At 38.9% G+C, this 13,031-nt stretch overlaps 1 protein-coding gene across 1 annotated transcript in view; it reads right to left on the bottom strand.

Annotated features, from left to right (window-relative positions):
* Positions 1 to 13,031, bottom strand: part of LOC106631016 (ubiquitin-associated protein 2-like) — a 92,869-nt gene that overhangs the window by 64,653 nt on the left and 15,185 nt on the right. Inside the window, exons 2-4 of the mRNA XM_055700126.1 lie at positions 6,393 to 6,532; positions 2,323 to 2,400; positions 646 to 756 (exon numbers count right to left, since the gene is read on the bottom strand). Coding sequence (XP_055556101.1) covers positions 646 to 756; positions 2,323 to 2,400; positions 6,393 to 6,491 — 288 coding nt within the window. The 5' untranslated portion in view covers positions 6,492 to 6,532. The remainder of the gene's footprint in view (positions 1 to 645; positions 757 to 2,322; positions 2,401 to 6,392; positions 6,533 to 13,031) is intronic.

The raw sequence follows: 13,031 nt of genomic DNA, 5'->3' as shown, positions 1-13,031 counted from the left end.
ATCTCTCTTGCTCTGTGAAATATTCTAAGTGACATTATTTGCTGTTATACACACACATTGTTTAACTGCCTCTTTCTGTTTTTCAATAAAGTCATGCAAATGAGCAACACAGTGAAAGGAGCAACTACTTGCTGTATCCTCTTCCGCCATTAGTAGCATTGTCAATGCAACTTTCAAGTGTTGAAACCTCCTCCAACTTCAATACTGGCAATGCACTCCTACAGAAGTTGCATGATTTGAAATATCTGCCCACCCTTTAGGTTTATAAAGAGTGCTCTTTGTGGCAAACAGACTCCAGTCTCAGGGTTGTGGAGGTGCTACAGAGTAACTTCAAACATCACAACAAAAATAGACCCGTGTCTGACAGAGCACCAAGCTCTGCTGCAGTTAAAAATGCTGCATGTAAACGAAAGCCAGAAGACTCTGCAAGAGACCAGCTGAACATCCACAACATTTTCAAGGTTCAGCCTACTCTAAGGTATGCATGCAGTAGAGAAGCTGCCCCAGTCTCCATTTCCTTCAAAAGAATTTGAATGGAGACATGGAAATAGAAAGTTTCCAAAATAGGTATTTCCCAATCACTTTTTAGAAGTGGAAAAGCACAGCAAACAGAAAAAGTGGTTTAATATGAAAGTAAAACCTTACCGTGTCTGAACTTCCTTCCAGCAGTATGTTGATTGCTCTGTTCACATCCCCATTACAGTCATGTAATGCCACTATGCACTCATCCTGGTTTTTCCCCGTCACTTCCATAAGCTGGCAGGCAGTAAGTCAGACACATTAAAATATCCAAATTATCATCATAAAAAAAGTTAGTACCACCACAGATTCCAAGAAAGTGCACAGCTACTGTGTCAGAGCAAACTAAAATCTTAAAGGTAAACACAAATTAAATGGTAATCAAGAAAGCACTCGCACACTTTTTAACTTTACGCTTACAGCAAATGCTGTTACCCTAGAGACAGCAGTATATGAAGGTAAAAATGTAAAAGACCAGGACAGCTCCAGTATTGTACTCTCTCCCTCCTCACCAAACATCCCCCCCTCTTTATCCCACCATGTGAGAACAGACAAAGTCAGTCATAGCAGAGAACAGATCCATCTGGAAAAACATCCAGACTAATAAAAAGATTATTTTTTCAGCCAGATCAGCTCCCTTGATCCATTTTGACATAAGGCCACACAAAAGGCTGAAACGATGGCTGCTTAAGGAGACCTAGTACTGAATAATGCTCTGTGGACCTGCAGTGCACATCTTTAAGAGTGTGAGATGGAAATAATCAGCCTGTCATGGGACATCCAGCAAGTTCACCCAAAGAAAAACCACCTACATGAGCTAGAAATATATATATGCAAAATATTGGAGATTTCCTATGCAGAACTTATCCTTCCCGCCAGCAGAGCTACAGGCACTATTGACAACGGTTCTTTAGCTTCAGGAAGCCCAAGACTTCACTTTTGGCACAGCAACAGAACAAGTTTATAAGAACAACAACAAAAAGCACTTAATAATGCTTCAGAGGTTTTACAAAGGAAAAGAAATCAAGACATCTGCTCCTCTACTTCATTAACATTCACACTAATTCTTCTCTCCTGAGTTGCACTCCTAGGTTCTTTATAAGTTGTGATGTGTTTACTAGGACAAAATCACCGATACCCACAGCAGAACAGGGAACTGGATTCTCAGTACTGCTTGAAATAGCAGTCTCAATTATAACTTGGCAATGGAAGCTCCAGCATCTACACCTGAAATTCAGCATGGTAGAGGAAATGATATGAGATTTCATTTTCACTTTGTAATTCTATCATTTTAATGTATACACAGATCTGGAAGGTCAGATTTTTTTAGTTTTTTTTTTTTAAATTAACACTTCAATTCACCTTTAAGCTATGATTAGATTTTTACTTTTCCTGAAAAACAGCCCCCATATTAGCAAACACTGTTTACACAGGTGACATTTTTCCCATGTGCATGTACATGTGGACAAACTGAATACACTCTTTATTCTGACAGTCATTAAACATCAGGACTATAATAGAGAGATACAGTCTGGAAGAGACAGTACAGATGAGTTTTCATTTAAAGACTTGTCTACAAAGAAAGATATACTATTATAGCTCTGGCTGTATAGTTACATTACCATACAACTTCTTGTAAACAGACTTCACAGTGCAATAAAAGCACCTTTTCCTAGTTAAACTTACATCCTTCTGAAAAAGGTTTCATCTAAATCAGAAACAGACACTCTAGCTCCAAAACGTAAGCCAGCTTTGGAGCACCTTACTGCAGGGCATAAAAACTCTGTACCATAAGAAACATACTTGTTTCACTTTATCTTCAAAATCTGTGTCGTTCTTATCATAGATCATCTGAGCAAGGCGAATCTGTTCTGCTGTTGCCTGAAAAATGCAAACATCCAATAAAGTATGCAAAAGGTAACAATATATTTTTTAGAAATATCTCCTAGTGTTACTATTTTTTTCTCTCCAGATTCTCAAAAAGAACATACACAACAAGCACAGGGGTGCTATGGGGAAGGGATTAACATCTCCTCTGCCCATTTTATAGTTAGAAAGTTAGCTGAGAAAAGCAATTTCAACATGTTCTAATGTGTTTGAACCACACTTAAAGGTCACCACATAGAAAAGACAACCAAATAATAATATAGAACTTACCACAGAAGCCTATGCTTTGATATTATTGCTTTTATTTAGTACCTACCACTCCAGTTAGTTTTATCATAACAAACTGGCAATGGTATTTCTAAATTAACCACATCTCTGATGACTCTTGCTCACATCACCTTCTACAACTCTCCCAACAAGTTAACTCTGTAGTTTTATGAGCACTTAAAAAGAGACTGAGTCATGCCTCAAGATTTCACCCGTGAACAGCTGTGTATTTTCTTTATAAGCAAATACTGGTCTCTGAAAACTGCTAAAGGATCTTGTTATAGATGAAATATTTGGTGCTTCTTTAACATTTCTGGACCACAAATCCATGCTGGCAACTTCTCCAAAAGCTGAAAGACTAAAATGGATGGATGTCATAAAGCGCCATAAATACAAACAGGCTATGGCTGCCCCAGAGAGAAAGCAACTCAAGAAAACTAATATTGCATCAAAGAGGCCAGTCTTCACAGTGCAGCATTTGCAGTCTACTTGAACTGCATTCCCATGAAAATACCAAAGATAACTGTATGCTACACAATCCTAGACCTAATTTGATTTCTGTTCAAAGAGAAGAGGCTACCATCTCATGCTAGAAAAGGCTGATACTAGAGAGCACCAGGATCTGAAACACAAGTTGATGTGCTGTGGAAGACTTCTTCATTGAGAAGGGGACCACCTCATCTACTGAAATTCTTGACAGATTCATCCTGGGCAGTTCGTTTAATCTCACCTTTCATGGTCTCACTTCACAGGATACCCACATGAAATTCTGTGCCTCACAAGTTCAGACTTAATCAGCCTCAAACTGCTTCAGTTTTGAAATTTACCACAAATACAAGCTCTAGAGGTTGCCAAGTGTAAATCCCAAGAAGTATCTAAAAATTACTCCACCATACACCATCAGCTGCTTATTTGCTGAGAAGTTACCACAGCTCTCCCAGTTCCTGGAGGGAAGCAACATTTGCTGTGCTCAGAGGCAACATTCCAAGCATTTGTAACAGAGTTAAGTACTCTGCACTACTTAACATTTTCAAAGCTTCATGCTGACAGCAGTCAGTAACAGAGGAGAGCCTACTCTGGAATTCACCACACCAGCCCTGGTGCCACCCTCCATGGAAATCTCCCAGTCAGTGCAGTGCTCTGTGAGAAGGAGCTCACTCTTGGCAGATGCCAAGAGCAAAACCAAAAGGTCTCCTGGTTTCAGGAATTAAGCCCTGTTGCTCCATCTTCTCATTATGACTTCAGCCTCCTCAGGCTCACTGCAGCTTTTAAGCTAGCGAAAAGATTTCCTTTAAAGATATCCAGAGTAAAAACATTCAGACACTAATTTCCGTAGAGACATGACAGTATATTTGACCAGAAACAGTAAAACATTAAGATTCATTTCTTCTGTAAACCAACTTTTTTCAAGTCTACATTAGAAGACTAAAATATACCAATTTCATAACAATATCAAATGTGTGACAGTATCTTCAGTTTTCCTGTGTAAGGAGAAAACTTAGAAACACAAGTAAATGCAATATCACTAATATTTATGCCAGTAGATTACACCCAGATGAAAAGATTCATAAGGAGAAAAAAAAAAAGAGGAGAATAAACAACAAAAACGCACAAGATGCGTTTACTATATAAGCTCCAAATCATTGTCACAAGACGTTTTTGGTTTTTCCCAGAAACTAGTGGTTCTTTATTTTTAAGGTACCATTGTTACAAGTAACATAGTATCCTACAAAAAAGTATAATTCAGTTTTAATTGTAACTAAGAAAACAGTAGCATCTTAAGACAGCTAAAACTTTACTCAAGCTTACAAGATATATTAACTTTGCAGCATAACAGTGAAGGAAATTTTTAACTAACAGCTTCAAACTACCAGAAAATAGAAGCATGCAAAACACAAAATTAAGTAACAGTAATAGACCCAGATCTTATAATAAAATGGTATATTTATTATCCAAAAGCAACGCAAAAGAACTGTGATGTAGTTTCTTAAATTGCGATCAATGTGATATGACAATGAAAGCTCCATTTAGGAAAGCAATATTATTCTACATTCAGAAAAATTAATTAGTAGTAATTGAACAGTAAAATCCCACATGTTTCTGTTGATCTGTAAAGCCTGACTAAACAGGAAGGTCCATCTGATATCTAAACAATAAAAATATGGTGCACTAAAACATAAGTGCTGAATATTAAATAGCCATCTTTTCCACTGAATCGACCAAACCAGTATCTATTATGCAAGAAGTAGAATAAGGAGACAAAATGCAGAAAAAAGTCAGTAAGACCTAACACAATGAATCACATAGGTTGGAAAGGTCCTCCAGTGACACTCAGTGCAACCTCCCACCGAGAGCATGTCACATCAGAGGAGCTGCTTGGGGCCAGACAGAGATCCCACAGCCTCTCTAATCCATGACCATGTCCATGGTAAACAATTTTTTTTTCCTTTTAACAGCTGGAATTTCCAGTGTTCCAACTTGTGCCACTGTCTCTCTGAGAAGAGTCTGGCTTCACCTTTTCTATACTCTTTTTCACAAGGTATCTGAACAGAAGATACAACCTTGCCTTGCCTTAGGGCTGAAACAATCCAGTTCCCTTAGCTCATTTACTCATTCATCCTGTGCTCCAGCCTCTCAACCATCTTCACAGCTCTTCACTGGACTTGCTCTCATCTGCCAATGTCTGTCTTATGCCAGGGAACCCAAAACCAGACAGAGTATTCCACTGCTGTCTTGCAAATGTCAAAAAAGGGGAAACCACCACTTTGTCAACTTGCTTGCTATATTCCTGCAGCCTTACTTATTATAAAACAAAACCAAATTCAACTTCATCTGTTGAAAGTCACTTTCTAAATCCACACGTTAGTATGAATCATCACTATGCAAAACACTGCAATGCAAGGAGATAAGGGCTTGACGTCACATAATACTGTACAAAACAGAACAGGAGCCCCTCCATGTTAAAGATCAGCCTAGAAAATAATAAGACAATTTCCCAGGGGAGCACCTCTAGAATGACGAGCTCTCTGCCAACAGAGAACTGAGGCAATTCTTGAATCAATTCCAATTTTCAGAAGTACCTGGCAAGAGAATAATGAGCTGCCAGGAGCAGACATTTTGCACTCTAAGCCAGACAAGCACATAACTACTCTGCTGCTGAGAGCCAAGACAATGGATAAGAGCTTAATTTCAGTCTCACAGATACTCAAAATAATTTTAATCTGCTGGTAGATGACCATCTTTATTTCACTCTGTGAAGACACTGCACAGTAAGTTTAGGATTTTGTGACTTGCAGATATGTTGATTCATGCTGTAGAACACAGCACACATCTAACAACTGTTTTCCCACCCACCCAAATTCCTCTATCAACCAAAAATCTTCTAGCATCATGAGGCTAGCATATAGAAGAACTGAGATCTGAGGACACTGAGGTCAGAGGACAGAAATCCCAACACAGGCATAGCCATAGAATTCCTCACTGATGGGAAATGTTGCTGAAGAATACAAAGCTCCTTTAGCAACAAGAATACAGGAACAACTTAATGCTGTGCTAGATTACGGAACAATTAGAACAAGGTATAAAACATACTCTTCCAAAACAGACCATGATTTCCCCACCCCACCCCCAGTCTTTTCTCAGTTTTTACTGACTTTGGGGAAAAAACGCATATCATTACATGCTCACTTTCAACTCAAAGATTATATAGTAGCACGTACCTGTACTACTTGTTTCTGTGGTTGTGTTGGCTGTGTGGTTGAAATTTGTGTTTTGTCCCGAGTGCCCCGGGTACGTTCACTACCCACTGAAGTCATCATATATAGTATATACAAAACAATGTATGTACAAAATAGAAAATCTGAAAGGAGGAAGGAAAAAAAAAAGCATGAGTTAAGGCAGGGTACTGATTCAATACCCAGATAATATACAAATGTGATAGCTAGAACTCTTCCGGCTTTTACCATGTACTCTATAGACTCCCAAGAAAGCAGCTTTAATACACTATTACTGGATTTATCGCAGTCTTTACAGTAAAGGAGGAAATGCAGTGGATAAAAAGCATTTTTGTCAGCTGATAGGGACCTGTCTAGATCTAGATGTCATCTGGAAGTATAAGTCTCACAACTGTTCCCAGTTATTTAATATATAGACTTTTCTATCTGCTGCTCTGCTGAAATTCCGGCTCCAGCTGCATCACTCCTTAAATTTCTGTAGTATCTGCTGTCTTGTTTTGATGCCTGGAATTTAACCACTCGTATACCCACTCGGAATGCTAATGCAAAAGTTGCATTCACAAACCAGGCCATTTCTTTCTTCCCTATCATTAAACTGCTTTCCTGCACATATACGGAGGTTATGGCCAATGCTCACTCTACATATCTCACCTCTCATTTATAAGAGAAATTATGATCCTTACCTTTAAATCCAGCCTCTGTAGCCAGTATTTATTTTTTTACTGTTCTCCCTCATACTTAAAGAGATTATTTACAAAACTACCTATTACCCTGCTTTAAACATACCTTTGCTGTACAGCAAAGAAACCCAAAAGAAAACTCAAACCACACACACACCAGTGCTATGCCATTTGTGGCAGTCAGCTTTCATTCTCATTCAATCCTCTACCACTACAATTACCTTGAAACAAGAATTTTTTTATTCCCCCCGTGTTTGTACAAGATCTAACACAAGGTTAATCAATGAGCATGGTTTATAGTAGCTATGATAACTGGAAACAGATCTCTCAACTGGTCAGAACAGTCACAGTCAACAGCCTGGTTTCTGTCCCCATGACACTGGGAAGTAAAACCTGCAAATTTAGGGAACTGAAGACAACCTGTAAGTGGTGCAACTGAGCAGAATATATGCAAACAAATAGCAAAGTGCTTTTACTGAAACTCCAACATATGAATGTCTCAGCACACAACTTGTCAGGGCAGCAGCCCTGGTGCAAGCTGGCTATCACCAAGCTCAATGCACAATAATATTCAGATAAAGACTGAGCAAACCGTTGTGATTACATGGATGAGGATGTGTTCAATACCCAGCTGCTCACTAGCATCTACAAGTAATAGGTACTCAACAATTAAAGCTGCAATGAGATGCTTCAGTTTAAACATCAATTTACAATGCTCAGGAGCCTCATCTAGAATCAGAAAGACAGTTAACCCCATTATAATCTAAATCTTTTCTTCACTTTAGAAATACATTTTTGTTGGCCAAAAAATGAACCCTGACATTGAATTTTTTTACATGCTAGTTAAAGCATTCAATGAAGTCTGAAGAAAAAGTATGTTTTCGTGAACTCTTTACATATTTAACAAGAAAAGGCCTGTCTTTACCAGGAACCAACTGTAGTATGTGCTGAACTGGAACACTGTGTTTCTCCAGCTTTATGAATACGAGACTGGGAGACAGATTGGCTTTGAATAGTCTAATTTCATTGTCTTCTAAGCCCCAGAACACACAGGCCTTCAGAGCACTACACCTGACACCCCAAAAGCCAGATACAGTCAGAACAGAGGTTGTTCGAACTAATGAAAACATGTTCTGTGGAAATCAAAATATTAAGTAAATTTAGAGATGCTCTGAGCAGCAAGTTCAACTCTCATCACTTATTATCTGGTCACGGCCATCCACTGATATTTTAAACATGTTACGGACAGTCTTCAGTTGATTCCACAGTAGAAATTACTTTTGCTCTTTGTGTTAAAATCCGCTTTATAAGCCTTGCTGACTGAACTACCAACATCTCAAAAACTTAAGTTTATGTATGCTAATAATGACCTTTGGGTTGTTTGTTTTTTTTTTGTGCAGTGATGTTAAAACAAAGTTTTGCATTTGTTTGTAAAGCACATGCTGAACTATAGCCTACACTTTGATAGCCAGGCAACCTATGGCTTCTGAGGAGAATTGGGTCTTTTCTGCCTCTCCGAACATATATTTTAGTGTCTCTGCGTGACAGTCATTTAAACCATGTTTGTCTTTCAGGATGAAAGGATACCTTAAGGAAAAAAGCAGGCACACAAGCATTTGAAACACTCCTGGGGGGTGAAGCGTTCACAGCAAGATCAGCCTGCTGGTGGGAACAGAGCCAAACAACCTGAACAGTATGACAGCATCTTTAAAGATGATGCTCATCTTGCTGACCATGCAGCCCATGAACAGCAGTTTGGCAACAGGTCTGAAGCAGAAAGCCAGCAAAGGCCTCTTCCTGGCAGTAGTATGGACTTGTACTTGCTTCAGACAAGTATGGAAACACACCCCCAGTTTGACATTACCCCATCAAGCCAACATGGGCATATTACAATCAGTTTCATACACAATCCAGTAGTCTTAAAAGCACAATTAGCAGCTTGATATCAAGGGAGCTTTAAAAATAAAGCTATTTTATTCCCCCTTAGTTGGCTCCCACTATCTACAGGCAGTGTCCAGACACTGCAACCAGCTAAGCCCCAGCACACACAAGCAGCAGCTGAAGGGCCCCACTCCACCATCAACAGTGCACTAACCAGGGAAACACAGCACCTCCCTGGCACAGGCATGTCTTCACCATGCAGGGCTGACACTTCACACCCACTCTTTAAGAGTACCGAAGCAACAGGCAGAAGGCAGGTTAAGTTAGCCACTGCCTTCAAATTAACGCTCAAAATTGTAGTCACTATGGTAAGTGGGATGTTACTAATTATTAAGATGTGGCTGAACAAGAACATTTCCTCACTCGCAAAGCAGCTTCTTGTTCTCTCTAATTCCTCATATTAAAGTCCACTTGGCAGACTGTTGTCATAGCAATGGGCAGAATATCACAAACTGATGAACTTAATTTTAACTGCAGATTGAATGAAGAAAGATTTGAGACTGGAAGACAACTCTTAATTAAATCTGTTTAATAAAGATCAAAAAATATTCAGACAAGCAAATATTTCAGTTTCCACATCAGGGTCTGGCTCAATGCCAAAGTCCCTCATCAGCAGTTAATATTTGACCTTGTAGACACATTGGCTGTTTACTAGAGTTACAAAACAGCTGTATTTTAAAGAAATAGATACACGTTAAACAAAACAGACCCTCAGAACACTAGCAGAAAAGGAGGTGAAAGCACTAAAGAGACTGGACTTCCTAAAACTTGTGTAAAGAAGGTGGTCATACTTTTTGTTTATTGTCAGAAAAAAAGAAACACAGGATTGCTGTAAACCTTTTTTCACCGATGCAATTAGTACCTCTAGAGAAAGGTTGTCTTTACTTCTATTTTAAAAATCCAAACCTTGATCAGTAGTTAAGAAAATTGTTCACTTAAAGTATGTTTAGCTTCTCAAGTGCTAAGGAATTCAAGTTTCAGCACTTCCTTAAAACAAATAACTAGACTTAAAAATGGAGAGCAAACAGAGGTTTTTAAGAGGAAAATCATCCCAAATCTCAAGGCTTTGTTTTAGTGTTTCCATCTGTAGAGCAAGTTTAGCACAAGGACCTATACTACAAAAGCAATTATAGTACTGTATAAGCCATCACCAGATTAGTGATAGAATGACAATACTCTAGTTTTGAAAAGCAGTACTTAAATATTGGTACCTCAACACCCAACTTTCTTGGAGACCAAACCCCACTCCCTCCCGAAGTCTCCATACCACCATAAGTCTTATTTAACACATTTAGTTGGGTTTTTGCAGGAAGAGTGGAAGGGAAAGAATCAAGGAGCAATTGAATGCATATCAACACAAAAAGCATGTTTTTTAAGCTATCATAATGCTTTCTATTATATTTTGTTCAACTTTCCTTTGGCAAGAAATCTAGCCCTTTTAGACTCAAAGTAGTCAGAAAAGCTAGAGATACACAGAATACAAACTGACTCGACAGGGTCACAAGCCCCGCAAGACACAGTAAATCTTTTGCTGAATTTCCAGGGACAGACCACACACTGCAATACCACCTGACTTTCAAGAATCCTTCTGAAGTTAAATATTCACCTCCATCAACTGAACAAAACATTTGCAGTTTCAATTCTTTTCCCGAGGCAGTCTCAAGAAAGTTGTTTTCTTGACTCTGGACAAGGAGTTGTGATAAAGAACACTGTGCAGAAAACTCTGTTAACACCTTAAAAGTGTGATTGCTTTTTTATACTCTAATCACAAAGCTACTCAGTCAAGTATTTCTCACAATGACAGGGCTGGGAAAAGACTGCAGAACACTGCTTCATGATGGCATGACCACTGTACATGTACAATGAGTCTAGATTTTACTGCTACAGCAGTAGCATGACACAAGCATGAGAAAAAAAAAAATCCATGCCTGCAAAGAGTTTACCTCAAGTGCTGTTTTCTAAAGAATCTCACCACCTTTATTACTGCTTGAAAGGGGAAAAGAGTTTGCATGTCAAATGTTCCTCAGAAGCAGTGAGGATTACTTAGTGTCAGTATTGCCTCAAGCCAATACTAAGCTTATGGATCCTAGGAGGATTCATGACTCATCTTATGGTCTTCTACAGTAGATAGAATATTGATGACCAGGAGCAGACCTGCATCACTAGCAGAACACCACAGAAGAGAGAAATTGTATTGTCTGTATGCTCTCACATTTTACCAAGAAAAAAGGATTGCTGGGAGTGGCCAGAGTACCAGCACAAACATATAAACTAACATACACTTCCTGTTGTGTTAGCAAAGCATACTGAATAAACAAGTGAATACTCTTACCCACTTTTCTTAAAACCCACTGAGTTGATCAGTTGAAATTATTATTCTGCCAAGTCAACCTATAATTAGCTAAGGACACACACCAATCTACAGAAATCAATAATTTCTCATTACCAGCAAAAAAAAAAGTTAATTTCAAGGATTAGTATTCCTAAGGAAATGTTATACAAAAGATGACAAAGAAATATACAAATAGGTCTTAAAAGACAGCACTGTTTTGGAAGAGAAAAGTACTCATCTTCAAAAGACTGGAGTTAGGCAAAGGCTGGTCACATATCCAGAGCCCCTCTCAAAAACACGATGTAGAAGGGGGACTGAACAGTGCATGTTATCCACTAGTAAAGCAAGTTCCAATCATAAAAGCAGTATCATTAACATTATTTTAAAAAAACTCTAATCTCACAATATTTATCTTTGCTATTATCCCAGTGTAAAACATGTGTTAGGCAAAGACATTTCAGTATATCCTAGCATTAATCAAAATCTGCCAACTACACCCAATAAGCATTCAGCAGACTTGCCCTCATAGTTTCTTTATAAATACTCAAACTTCAAAGGCAACAAGTGCCCTTACTCATACAGAAATTTCTGAAGGAGGAATCAATTTTCTCAAATTCAACTTTCACTGGTATTAAAAATTAATTAAAAATTACAACTGCACTAAGATCAAAAGCCTAACCAGCTTCCATCTAGGGCTTTATCTTTCATACAGCTAAGGCAATCTTCAGACTGTTAAAAACCTGGTTAGCAAAACCCACCCAGCTCTGCTGCTGTCAGAAAACAACACTCCTGAGTTATTTCGTACAATCAAAAGGCAGTGAATATCCTAGAACAGGGGTCCTCAAACTTTTTAAACAAGGGGCCGGCGCGCGGATGAAGTGGCAGGAGGTCATCTGTGGCTGCTTGGTTCCCCCCCCCAAACCCCGGCGGGGGGTGGGGGTTCTGTAAATACCGGAGGCTGGATTGAGGACCCTGGGGGGCCATATCCGGCCCACGGGCCATAGTTTGAGGACCCCTGTCCTAGAAGAGTCAGATGACTTGACCTTGTTTCACACATCAATATCTACAAAATCACTGTTCTCATCTTTTGCTGTCTTTCTGCAAGAACAGCACCATTTTAAATAGCAACCAGGTGGACTTTCACATGCAAAAACCAAAGCCCTGCTCCCTGTCCTAACTAATTATAAGCCCCATGTTTGCAAGGACCTGCAACGTGTACTAGTTACCAGCACTTATCATTGACTGTAATGAAACTTTAAGTAACAGAGACCCAGTTAGATTAACCACATATTATTTTCTAAGCACCCCTCTCAGGACTATCAGAAATAGAAGATCTTACTAGACCATAACACAGACCAAACCACAGTTGTTGTCATGAACTAGATATTATTTCTGTGTGAACCAGTGCAGCCTTTTTTTTTTTTTAATATACAGAAAAATAGGAATTCTCTTTTCTCTTTGAGAAGTGGTAATCTGTGGGGATCCTGTGAGGAAGGGGCAACAGCAAGTTCACTTTTGAAGTATGTTTCTCTGCTGAGGAATATTTTAAGAAAAGCTCTGGCCTGTCCTGATATTCTAAGACCTGAAGGAACAATTAAATACATGTTCCTGTCATCTTTGATGGAAGGACCTCATTTCTTGTCCTCTGTCATAAAAGGCTTTTCTTATGCA

This window comes from Falco cherrug (genome assembly GCF_023634085.1).
Source record: "Falco cherrug isolate bFalChe1 chromosome W unlocalized genomic scaffold, bFalChe1.pri SUPER_W_unloc_1, whole genome shotgun sequence".
Taxonomy (NCBI): domain Eukaryota; kingdom Metazoa; phylum Chordata; class Aves; order Falconiformes; family Falconidae; genus Falco; species Falco cherrug.
Note: the sequence above shows the minus strand (reverse complement) of the source record. Positions and strands in the feature narration are given on the sequence as shown.